This window comes from Echeneis naucrates, chromosome 17 (genome assembly GCF_900963305.1).
Source record: "Echeneis naucrates chromosome 17, fEcheNa1.1, whole genome shotgun sequence".
Taxonomy (NCBI): domain Eukaryota; kingdom Metazoa; phylum Chordata; class Actinopteri; order Carangiformes; family Echeneidae; genus Echeneis; species Echeneis naucrates.
Genome location: NC_042527.1, coordinates 30,132 through 43,519, shown reverse-complemented (window position 1 = coordinate 43,519; position 13,388 = coordinate 30,132). Strand labels below are relative to the sequence as shown.

General features: G+C 40.7%; 1 protein-coding gene across 1 annotated transcript in view; it reads left to right on the top strand.

The window, feature by feature from the left end:
* Positions 1 to 12,280, top strand: part of LOC115058094 (epidermal retinol dehydrogenase 2) — a 36,880-nt gene extending 24,600 nt beyond the window's left edge. The window contains exon 7 of the mRNA XM_029525402.1: positions 11,058 to 12,280. Coding sequence (XP_029381262.1) covers positions 11,058 to 11,154 — 97 coding nt within the window. The 3' untranslated portion in view covers positions 11,155 to 12,280. The remainder of the gene's footprint in view (positions 1 to 11,057) is intronic.
* Positions 12,281 to 13,388: the final 1,108 nt, after the last annotated feature.

The window sequence follows — 13,388 nt, the reverse complement described above, 5'->3', positions numbered from 1 at the left end:
GGCAGTCAGGGATTTTTACTGGATGATGATTGTTGGTGCCTGATGTCAGGAACAATTAACAGCATCCTGATGTTTGCATTTTAAACTGCCATGTCATGCCTCTTTAAAAAATAAATAAATAAATAAAAAATTAAAGCCACCACCGGCCAGTCCGACAAGACTAATGTGCAACATCTGATCATGTGCATGCAGTTCAAGTTCATGTTGCCAATAAAGCAAAACTAGCAAACAAGATGGTCTCCGACCCTACTCTGTTTTATTGGATATTAGTTCTCTTTTTTTCCACTGCACTCAGCGGAGTGAATAAACCTGGTTCACATTGGCTTGCTAACATTGACTCATGTTGCCAAGCATCAGAGGAAATTGATATATCCCATATTGTGCTTTTAAATGGCCATGCGCACCGTAATGATTCAGTTTTGTGTCAGCAGTTTGGATAAATAGAGTAACGTAACCACGACCTTTTTAAAACTTATTCAGAATGCAGTGACTCACTGAGCAGTGTCAGGAACTTTTTCAATCTTCAATTCTAAAAGCACTTCACTTTAATCTGTTTATCTTCCTTGAATACCCTTTATTTGTTTACTTAATTATATTTGTTGAGATTTTTGTGACATGTCTGTTGATTCTCTGCTGTTGTAATCAAGGTCCAAGTTCATTTATTTATACAACCTTTTATTACAAGTAGAGGCTTTCAAGAGGGGAAATGAACAAAGCATGAGACAAGAACAGGAAATTAAAACCAACCTTTCCACAACTACAGGAGAAAATGGATATGACAAATCAATCAACCCATGGTTCCAGATCCATGAGGCAGAAGATTAGAGAAAATTGGATGATTGCTTTAAAGCAGCAGTGCTGTGTTAATAGGAGGGTTTTTTGACTGATAGAATTATTAGAATTAGAATTTTTTTCCTCATGATGCTTTTGGAGCGGGCTTTGTGTGTTAGTACATACACCAGTCCATAAAAACATAGTTTCTCTGATTATGTTATAGCAGCTGATGTCCTACCTTACCTTAAATCTTTGATTCATATTATTTGTCTCCATTTACACGCAAACACATTCTGACTGACATTGACAAGTACTGTGCATCTCTACCTCGTTCACTCAAAACAATCAAAGGGGGAGGAGCCACCATGTGTTTTCCAGCATATGAATACAACAACTAAAGATGGAGAGTACATTAACAGTGCAGGTGACAGCTGAATTTCCATATCACACAGGCAACACAATCAAGAAAGTGGTTTTAAATCAAATAAGCAAAGCAGTAAAGGTAAAGGTAATGACAGTCGTAATAAGAGTGAACTTTGTACACTACCAGTCAAAAGTTTGGATACACTTTCCTATTCCTTTGAATGAGACAGTGTGAAACTTTGGACTAGTAGTGTACATCAAGTGGCAAACCATTGTGATAGCGCCCACTGGTGTATTAGCCACTGTTTTGAAGGTTCCAGTGAGGTCTCTCCCACACTGAAGTCATACTTTTAGCTACACCACAGAGATTCCTGCGAAACACTTGGTCCAAGCAGATGGCAGGTCAGGCTGGGGTGATTCTGACAGAATCATTCTTCACAATCATTTTCATTAGCTGCTGTGCTCTCATGCAACAGAGATGGAAAATATTTTCACTCTAAACGTGTTTCCCCACATCATGATGAATGGATCAATAAACCAAGATTTAGATAAAAAGGACATGGAAGGATTCATTTATATGTAGCAGGACTAAATGTCTCAGTGGAGTAGGTTTAAAGTGGAGCAGAAACAAGAAACAGAAACATTATTTCATAAGTAAATCAGCAGGTTGCCTTTCCATATGCTCAGTGTAACCAAACTCAAGTCTCCTGCTGTCTCAAGAAAGCCAAGAGGTTGTGAACCTCCACAACAGATGTCTCATATCATGCTAAGGAGTCACAAGTCTTTCAGAGCCAAATCATCGAAACATGAAATCGATGGATATCAAGTTTTTGATGTGTCAGAATGCAGCTTTGATGAGCAGCTCACAGTTACTTTGAATTAACGAGTTAATGTGTCACTTTTTTTTTATTCATAAATAGAAAAACATATAATGAAACTAACTGAAGAGTAGATTATCAAACACAGCATGCCCAGCAGGATAAAAAGGCATCAAAATATGAATAGACTTAACTCTAAAAACAGAGATCCTGAAAATCTTATTCACTTCTAGCTTATATTTCATAAATCCAGTACCTTCCAAAGGTTTGGACATAACATCTCATTCAATGGTTTTTCGTTATTCTTTATTTTCTACATTACAAAAAAAGTGTTTTATATTTTATAGTAGCCACTTTTTGCTTTGATGACAGTTTTGCACACTCTTGGTATCCTCTCGTTCAGCTTCATTAAGTAGTCACCTGAAGTGGCAGGTGTGCCTTGTCAAGAGTGTTATTTGTGGAAATTCTTGCCTTCTTAATGTGTTTGAGACCATCAGTTGTATTGTGCAGAGGTAGGGTTGGTATAAAGGTCCAGTGAATAGCCCTATTTGTCAGCTGTTCTAATCAGTATTATGGCATGAACTACTCAGCCAAGTAAAGAGAAACAACATTCGATCATTACTTTATGTCATGATCCATTCCGATGTCCTGCCAGCTTTTTTCTCTCACCTACACTCACTTGTCTGCTCCACTTTCCTTCACCCGCTCCTCATCAGCAATTAACCCCAGATTTAAGCACCCACATCCAGACACTCTGGGCCAGATTGTTCTTGTATTATGCCTGACTCTCCAGCACTCTTCTGCGGACTGCTTTCCTGGTACTGGATCAGCTCGTCATCTCTGCCCCGGTAAACCTCCACGCCTTCTGTCCCTGACTCTGAGTTTTGCCTGCTGATCTTCTGGCCTTTGTCTGCCTGTGGCTGAGAGGCGTTCCACTAATTCCTGCTAAGCCATCTCCTCTGATTGCATCTGCTCTGTTGCCAGTTTACCTGCTGCCGACACAACCCAGTCTACAACACCTTGCCTGTAGCCCTCCGACAGTGAGTTTCCCTCTTGTCCCCCTTTCCAGTACGCGCCTCTCTGTGCTCTCGGCTGCTCTCAGTGGAGATCTGGACTGTTGCCAGTGCTGCAGCCTCATGGGTTGCGTGTTTGCCTGGAGCACGGAAGATTGGGATTCAATTCCCCTTGGACCCATACTCCCCTGCACTGTGGGTTTCTTTCTGTGCTGCCACTGTATTGGAATTGTTGTTTAATAAAGACTGTAAAATATATGCTGATGTGGTGTGTGCTGCAATTGGGACCATCCTATACCCTTTACAATTTAAGACAAGAACGTCTGTCAATCTGAAAATTTCAAAAACTGATTGAGAAAATGTCTACAGTGTGCAAAGCTGTCATCAAAGCAAAGGTGGCTACTTTGAATATCTACAATATAAAACATATTCTGTTTTAACGCTTTTGTTTACTACGTAATTTAATGTTTCCCTTCATAGTTTGGATGTGTTCAGTATTAATCTATAATCAAGGAAATAAATAAAAAAAAAAAAAAGCTGTTGAATGTGAAGGCGTGTCTCAAACTTTTGACTGGTACTGTGTATATGTGGGGCCCTGTTTCACTAATCAGTGGTGGCCAGTCTCCTGGATTAGCAGGTTCAGAAGGACCATTCCAGCTGCCTTCTCCCTTCTGCCATCCTCACAGGACAGAAGTTTGCAGAAGCAGAATAAACACTGACCATTGTCTCATCACAGTGTACATCATTTGTCACTCTGTTGTGGCTTATTTCGACTTTGTCCATATAATTGCACAAAAGTCTGAGCACAGACAATCTGCTTCCTATTTTGACCAGCTCAGTGTCACTGTATGGTCGTGTATGTGCTTTAAGGAGTGTTAATGTGGATCCAAATTGTTTTGATGTGAAGCTAAAAGGCTTGCCTGATGTAATTTTTATTGTAAAATGTAAATGCAGTTATATGGACTAGAACCCAACCAATTCATCAGCCGATATGAGTTATTTTCCAATAAATTGATATTGGCATTTACAATGGCTGATTTATGACAATTGAAAAGATGTTATGAATGTTGTCATCACATGGTTCATCCTCTATGATGACACATCCCAACTTAATTTTTGGCTTTTGGCTTTAAGCGTGAATACATTAATTTCAATCATCAAAATTGGGTTAAGCATTAAGCAGTGCCACGGGTGTAGTGGGTAAAACATGTCCCACCTCAACAGGAAGTTCAAAGTTCCCTGTTGGGCCAGCCAACATTCTGGGCAAGAGGCAGGGCACACCCGGGCCAGATTGCCAGTCCAACACACAAAGACAAACAAGGGCATGTATGTCATTGGACGGTGGGAGGAAACCCATGCAGACACCGGGAGAACATTCAAACCGCACAGAAAGGCCGAACCTGCAGCCGAACTCATGGCTTTCTTATTGTGGGGTGACAGCGCTAACCACTACGTCGCCATGCTGCCCAGGGCCATTGATTTGTGGATTTATTTATGAAACAGGCAGTTCTAGCAAGTGAATAAACAATGCTCCGGTCATTTTCTGTCATGTCTTCTAAAAACAAGCTTTCAGCTGTTTTTAACTCTATCTATTAGGTTACCCACAAAGTTAGCTAAGGCATTGTATATTAGCAGAAGACTGCTTGTATTAATGAACAATTAAACTATAGTGTTATAGTGTCTTATTTTGCTTAAATGAAACAATGCTAAGTACAACAGCTAGTCATAACATTATGACCAATGAGAGGTGAAGCGAATTCTGATAGAATGCTCACAATTCATTGTGTATAGAGCTACATAGCTGCAGACCAGTCAGGGTGCCCATCCCAACCCCTGTGCACTACCAAACATGCTACAAGCAGCACGTGAACATCAGAACTAGACCTCGTAACAATAGAAAAAGGTGGCCTGATCTGATCAACTGCACAGTGCTTGAGCGTCTCTTGTTAGCACATGGCACATCCACTGTATGAAGAAGGCAAGCTGACAGAAGTAGTGTCGTGCAGACCATGTACACCCTGTCATGGAAACATTATTCCCTGATAGCTGTGGCCTCTTTTAGCAGGATAAAGTGCTGTGCCACAAAGCAAAAATGGCTCAGGAATGGTTTGTGGAGCAATGAGTGTTGACTTGATTCCCAAATTCTAAAGATGTCATTCCTAGTGAACATCTGTTGGTAGCCAAAGTTATACAGCTTCCCTTTCAAATGTGTCCTCGTTGCAGTCATGTAAATGCATTCAGCAGCACCTTTTACCCTAATTATCAGTTCACTGCATAGTCTGAAGTCTAATTTATGCTTAATGTTAAATAAAGAGAACCTTCTGTCCATACGCTGCGTTCATTTCATCCATATTTGTGTTTACGGATACAGGCGAAATGGAGTAGTACCACTGCAAATTGTGGGAGCAGTTCAAAGCCAGACGTGGCAAAGCAATTAAAAAAAAAGAAATGTCTTTGTGACTTTTTGAGGAAAGCTTGTGCAATTTGGTAAGCTGAGAGGGCATTGGACAGGAATTAAATGTGAGTTGGACAGGAGCAAAAGGAACTGCTGTCTTTTGGATATATAGCTTCACATCCTTGGCAGGCTTTTATGCAGTCAGGGAGTCGCACTCATGCTGCCTACATTTCTCACAAAACAACATATCAGACTCTGTGTTGGAGGCCAGTGTGGATCACTGATAGCAGGTCCCATCACTTAAACCTCATTTATAAAAGGTGTAATACTTGCAGTGAGACTAATAAATGAAACCGTGCCCCAGAGATAAAACGCACTGTGCTTCAGCCCACTTCTCCTGCCCTTTAATTTCATCTGATAAGAGAACAATCTGGAGATGTTCTTTCTCTGGTTTATTTTTGGACAGTGTTATTAGTCTTTGTCAGAAAGCTTCTCATCTCTGGAATGCAGCTCACTCAAATGGAGCTTGTATCTCGCCTGTCTCCTCTCCTCCTTTCGTTTTACATAAAAGCCATTGTATTCGAGCTTTAATAATCAGTTGTTGTATTATCCAGCATTGTCTGTGCTCTCACTTTGAGGAGAGCATTGTTAGTTCATGGATTGTTAGTCATCCTAAGGCTGCGAACATGGGCTGCTTGAAGAAGAGATGCAGGAAACCATTATCCTAAAAAGTACCAAATTATTTATCAAAATCTATTTACATTAGCAAAAATGCATTGTTCCATTAGCAGCTGTTTTAGATTAGATTATTGTAGACACTGCTAAAAGCGCCAACTTATACAATGTATGTCCAGTTTTAAACACAATTCAACATTCACTGTCATTGACTAGATATTAGAAATTGTGAAGGCTCCTACTGGTGGAGCTACAAAGGCCCTGAAGCACATTCATACACGGCACACATCACCAGTCTATGGCAGGGCTGATGTATGATAATAATTGAGGAATAATTGAGGAATTGAGTCAAAGGTGATAGAGTGAAAGAATAGCACAGCCTTTTTTTGGCAGGATTTATCAATTCTTCATGGTGTGACCCAACATGACCTGGCACATGCATGTGGGCATTTCCTAAATATGAGTGAGACCATCCCTAGGCCTGCTACCCAGTGTGCAGGAGCACAAGAAGCATCAAGCCCAGTGCACACCGCAGCTCCCAGTGTTCCAGGCAGGTAACAATAAGCACCACTGAGCCACCCAAGCAAGTGCACCTAGGAGCAGGACAGGAGGGCTTCATGGCCCCCATCCACCACCAACATGTCACACCCCAAACTTCACCCTGCATCCATCAGATGAGCCAGAGGCACACAACCGGCTAAAGATTGGTGGATACTGGCGAAGTGCCTGAAGGGGGAAAGGACAGCAGAGGCAGGTGGCTGTGGTGCCTTGAGTTGCTGGGCCCATGCCCCTGATGCACACAGACTGAGGCGACTGCGGGAAAGAGAAATCTTCCATCCACCAGAAGAAGTTCCCAACCCCTCCCAGAAGGTTAAGAAGAAGTGATGAGCCACCACACACTGGCCAGTGTTGCACCCACATAGGCCACCAGGTAGCAGAGTCACCATGGACCCATCACCACACAGTGGCAGGAGACAAAGTCCAGACATGAGGCCCCAGAAGAGCCCGGGCAGCCAACCAAACCTTCCACCACAGGGCTGTCAGCCTTATGCATCAACCAACTGCAGAGGACTGGGACCCCGAGCCATGCCGTGACTACCGGAAAGTGAGTGTCCCCTTTTCTGTGCTTCCTCAATCCTTATGGAGAAAGCATTGCCCTGCACCAGGAATAAGTGTCCCTGGATGTGGTGCAGTGCATTAAGACTGAGGGACAGGAGAGGTGGGTGGGGGCAAGTCAGAGGACTGCAGCACACTGTTGTCCTGCAGCAGCAGAACTCGCTCTCCTCCGTCTCCAAAGGTGTTTTGCATTAAAATCTAATGTTTCATGTATGTGTTTTTTTTTTTTTTACTTTATTTTTTCAAATTATGTCCTTTTTTTATAAGACACAAGAACAGAACAGCAGACCTCGACATAAAGAAACAGCATTCAGGTTGCACACATACAAGTATATAAGGTACACAGTTCACATATTTAAAGTTTTGGTTTACAATCTTACGTAAAAAGAAAAGAAAAAAAAGTTACATCTTTCTTGGCATCAAATATTTTTCCATTTACTCCCAATATTTTTAACATTTCTCTGTAGCAAGCCTGATTGAAAATGTCTTTTCCATTGAACTGAAAATGTTTTTCCATTTTGTAAATGTCTGTTGTGATTTGTGTCAAGTCTGATTTGATAGGAACGTCTTCACACAGCCATTTCTGTGTTATGGCTTTCTTTGCCGCAGCCAAAAATATTGACAAAACGAATTTGTCAGATTTTTTTTTTAAGCTTTTCAGGTAAATTGCCAAGGTAAAGTTTTGTAAAGTCTTGTGGAAGATCCAGTCCTATGATGTTTTTGATTTAATCTCTTATCATTGTCCAGTAATGCATAATTTTAACACAGCTCCAAAAAATATGATAATGTCCCGCTGTGTCTTCACCACAGTTTCTCCAACAATGGGCCTTGTCTGGATCTCCATGCTGTTTGCTTTTAAGATATGGTGTTATAAAGAAACGTGCTATGTTTTTCCATGAAAACGCTCTCCACACACATGAAGATGTAGTGGTTGCAGTAATATTACATATATTTCGCCAATTCTCTTCAGAAATTGATACATCTGCTTCTTTCTCCCACGTTTTTTAATATGCATAGCCAAAAGGTTTCTCGCAGCAAGTCCAATTTCTTCTTCATCTGTGGTTTTACTGTTTCTAATGAAATAGTGTCTCAGCTGGAAATATCGGAATTGGTCATGTTTTTGCAAATTGTAAACTTCTAAAAGCTGCAAGAAACTCCTCAAAACCTGTCCATCTAAAAGAGCCCAATAGCCTGTAACACCTTTTTGTGACCATTGTATAAAACCTTTATCTGTTTTAGAGGGTAAAAACTCTGAATCATAAGCTGGCCATCTCATAAGTTTGGCACTCCTCTCAGTACTACAGTCTTTTAATATTTTAAACAAGATTTCAGTTGGTACATTTATCCAGGTAGGCAATAATAGTGAATTTAAAAATGTTTAAAGGAGAGGTTGGTCACCGAGCATGGACTGAGGAGGAGTGTCAAAATAAGTCTGATCAATTACTTTCCTTTTAGCCTCACAATTCGGATCGCACCAATTTATCAACACCCGTAATTGCGCTGCTTTATAATAATTTTCTAAACATGGCAGGGCTAGGCCGCCTTCTTCCTTTCTTAACTGTAATGTTTGACACTTTATTCGTGGTTTTTGTTTTCCCCATATGAAAATCGAAATCGTTCTGTTACAATCGCAGAAATGCTTGGCAGGTGCTTGAATTGTGATTTCTTGGAATAGATAAAGAATCCTCGGTAATATATTCATTTTTACTATTTCGATCCTGTTATACATGTTCATTGGCAACAAGGACCATCGCTGCATATCAGATTTAATATCCAAGGTCAGTTGGGTGTAATTTTTTTCAAATAACTTTGTTAAATTTTTTGGAATTTGAATTCCTAAATATTTTATTTTAGTATTTTTCCACTTAAATTTAAGCAATTTTTGAGTCTCTATAGATGGATGGTAATTGAACGAAATAATCTGGGACATCTGGGTCCTTCTGTTCTCTAATGGCTTGAGCTAGGGGTTCTATAAAAAGTGCAAAAAACTTAGCACAAAGTGGGCACCCTTGGCGGCAGCCTCTTTCCAGTGTCAGAAAGGTCCCCATTGATTTTGATTCTGGCAGATGGTGAATCATATAAGGATCTGAGTTTCATGTATGTCTTGTACCTAAATGTTTATTTAGGGCAAAATGTGTGGTGGGTGATGAGTTATGTAGGTACAATTTAGGAACCAGGCAAGTGAGGGCCCAGTGCCAAGCCAGAGGGCTGCTGGTATGGCGGTTCAGGGGGCCCATAGTTGGGGCAGGGGCCCCAGGGAATCCGGCAGTCCCTACACCTTGACCCCACCCCCACCCCCAGTTTAGTGCAGCAACAGGTGCAAGCCAGCCGCCCCAGCAGCCACTGCAAACCAACAGCCATCTTCTTAATTGTCTTGATCACCTGAAGGTATTGGAGAAATTTTATATGTTTTATTTCAATAGTCTCAAATAAATCTATGTGTTTCAAAAGCAAGTTGTGCTGGAAGAGGAGATGGAGGTGGGCAATTACTTTCTGCTCCCCACTGCTAAAAGGGACGTTGTTACTTAAAAAATCTCGGTTGTGCCAGACTGGGGAGAACATAAAGCGTTTCATTTGGGAACCTGTGGTCTCTAGAGCTTTCCACCAAGCAGAGGCAATCATTTGGTTTTTGAAGCAGTTGTGACACTTGAGGGTCATGGTAATGAAGGAGAGGTCCGAGATATTGATGTTGTGACAGTCTACCTGTTCAAGTTCAAGCCAGGAGTAATAATCTGCATTTGGACTTAGTGATATATGGCAGTTCATTTTCCAAGTATAAATTCATGAAATTTGGTGGATTCAAATCATCCTTCCAATTTATTTTTTGAAGGGTAACTAGGCTAATTTTGTCCTTTTTGTTCTTGGAGCAGAATCTAACTTCTGCAACCACTTTGCCGTGGGTTTGAATGGGATTCTGGAGAATAAATTGTTGATTTGTGGTAAAATTTTCATTTTAACTGTAGCTATACGCCCCATAACAGAAATGGGTAGATTGTTCCAGCGCTGGTGGTTTGTCTCTGTCTGTCTCTGTGTGTTGGCCCTGCGATGGACTGGCAACCTGTCCAGGGTGATCCCGCCCCTCACCCAATGCGTGCTGGGATTGGCTCCAGCAGCCCCGCGACCTGGATACGGATAAAGCGGATGAAGATCAATGAGTGTGTTAGTGAGTGTTCCAGTGCCCCAGGTCACCACAGATTTTCTCCAGGACTGGCTCAAAGTTCAGGTGAACTAGCTCTTATAGTTTAAGTGAGATATTTATATCCAAGTATTTCAGATTGTGGAGAAGGAAAGTTGGAGATTTAGGTCTGCAGGATCCCATGGATTCTCCTTTATTGGTAGTAGTTGATGAGTTGGACCAGTTAATGGAGTATTCAGAGAGGGCTGAGGAATTAGAGATACAGTTATAAACTTCCTGTAATTATCTTTGAGGTTGTTGTAAGTAGAGTAATACATCATCAGCACATAAATTGATTTTGTGTTCGGAAACGGCAGGACGCCTTTGATATTGGTGTTCTGATGTATTGCTGACGCCAGTGGTTCAATTAATAAAGCAAGCGGTAAGGGAGAGAAGGGTCATCCTTGTCAGGTTCCTTTCTGCAGAGTGAAGCTTTGTGATGTGATGCCATTTGTGGTGACTTTAGCCTTAGGTGAGTTATACAGTGCGGTGACAGCATTAAGGCTAAAACCTATTTAAATACAGTGTTATTAATTATTAGGAACAATGTTACCACGTTACCTTCAAAAAGACAATTGAGAACTGAGGGGGGTCGTCACATGATGCTGGTTCACTAAGACGAGTGAGTGAGTGAGATAAAGTAGACCCCATCTTGGAGACATGGGGACTGTATCTGTTCTACATCATTTGCAACTCAGCCCAGCTAATGTCTGTGTGTCTCTTCACAGCATCCTTCCCATGAAGCAGAGCATCCTGCTGGGCCAGTACCTGGGAGCCTTCAATCTCATGGACAAGTTCAGGGGACGTTCCACAAAACAGGAGTGAGAAGACTGACGGCATGAAGGATGAGTGGAACAGAAAAAGTATTAAAGCCATCAATATCAGTTCTTTATCATTTTAATAATCCTAGTTGATGGGTGTAATGATAGGGAGTATGGCAGCGCAGCAGTGACAAGTTAAGACTCCCAGTTTTTACGTGTCTACATGTCTACATTTACATGTGCACTTTATAATTCAAGCTTCAAATACATAATGTGCTTGTTTTTAAATTACTTTCTCACAAGTGAAATTAAAATGTAGTTTTATCAACTGAAACAATGTTTTCAAAGATTAAGAGGTGAAATTTCTGAAATAAGTGTGAATGCCGTTCCTATGTACCATAATGATGTGTCCTCCACAGCAAATACCAAACCAAAGAAAGTTAATAGGGTGAAAGGTGGAAACTGTTTGTGGAAACCTTCTATCTCCTGTTCTTCTTTGAAAACATGCATTTTATTTATGTTGTTTGTAACCATGCATGCTAACTGCTTGGCAGTCAACTTTAAACAGGGCTAATCATATTTGATTTAAAAATATAAATGTGTGTGTGTAAGAGACAAAACAGGAGAAGATACATAAAGTCTGTTTTCTTTTGGAAGTTGCTAGTAGTTTGATTGTCCTGTGCTCACCCTAGGAAATGTACTCATGATTATGACTTATGTGAGGTTTTAAGCATTTAGAGTTTTGTTATTAAACTGTGTCAGTGTCATTTCACATTAAAACCAAGTGGAAGGACCAAGTGCTCATACTCAGGTACAGTGCACCCTGCTGCATCATGTGATGCCTCAGACGTGATGCTTCTGATGGTCCAGACCACTCACCTCAAGTGTCTTCAGACTCACCACAACTCTCATCTTTTCCTGATGCTTGCCTTCATTTGCATCTGGTGTTGCCTCTAGTTAGGACTATCATACTAGCAGTTAGCTTGTATGTGAGTGGAGAACCATCTGCTTTTCTACTTTCTGTTTATTTACAACTCTGAACTTTTCAACTTGGACTTGAGCACAGTGCTCTCCTTTGTTTGCTGCAGCTCTCCTGTTCGTTCAAGCACAAGTTCAGCTTGAACTTCACATGGATTCAGTCTGAACATGTTATTTAATTTACTTGAGATCTTAATAAACAGGCTTGTCTCATTTAACAGTTGTCATTTAGTCATCTCATTGTCATCAAATGTCATCTCATTTAACAAATGTCAGTCAAGAAGTACTGGATTAACATCCAGGCAATTTCCTGATGGTGTTATGGTGTTATTCCTCAAGTTGGCTCAGGTCATCTAGCAGTTATCAGCAGGAGCTTGAATGTTACAGTGTGTTTTAACCAATATCTTGGTAGAATCAGAATTCAGAAATAAACCAAAGAAAGAGTACTTCAAACCTCATTTCCACATATATTTTAGTAGACATATCCTCACTCTTACTGAGCACATTTACCCCCATGTAACATTCTGTAATGGAGCTACAGTAACAATCTTTATGGTTACATATCTATCACAGATCATTGATCATTTACATGTCATTTGCAACTGACAGCCTCATCATTACGTTTTCCCATTTGAAATGTTTGGTTTCTGTATTTTGAATCCTTTGGGACTACAACAGAAGTCATCAACCTTTTACCTAATTGTGACCTGCCACACAGGGTGATAAAGGGTATGTTTTTATCAGTGTTTATTACCTTGTGGACCAATAAATTAGTCTAGATTTGCTGTAGGAGAAAGGGGTATTAGCAATTTGCACTGAGTGGAAGAGTAAAGAAGTCACACAGCCAACAGGTAAGTGTTTACGTGTGTTATATTCTATTGATTAAAAGAAATTGAAAAAATAAAGTGTCAATAAACGCGAGTTCACAAAATAAATTCCCAAATCATCGACAAGATCAGGACCGCTGAGGTTCCACTCTACCTCACAGAACAGGAAGAATCCTAGCAGAAAAGTCTTCACGCAGATCTTGAAATCAGTTTACTCAACCATAGGCTCAAGCATCATACACACAAGAGAGTAATATGTACACCTTCTCGTCAAAATTTTGACAAGTCCTTTGATCTTAGTTAACCCCGCCCCTTGAACGATCTGATTGGTTCTTTTTCCCCACGCCCAGGCGAAGAGGTAACAACCAATCAGATCATTCGAGGGCGGGGTCGAGTAAAATGGCGGCAAATTCATTTTGAGGTTGACGGTCAAAGAGGGAGGATGTGTTTTGTTAGAGTGAAAGGACCATATTGAGTATGTATTTAAAAATGT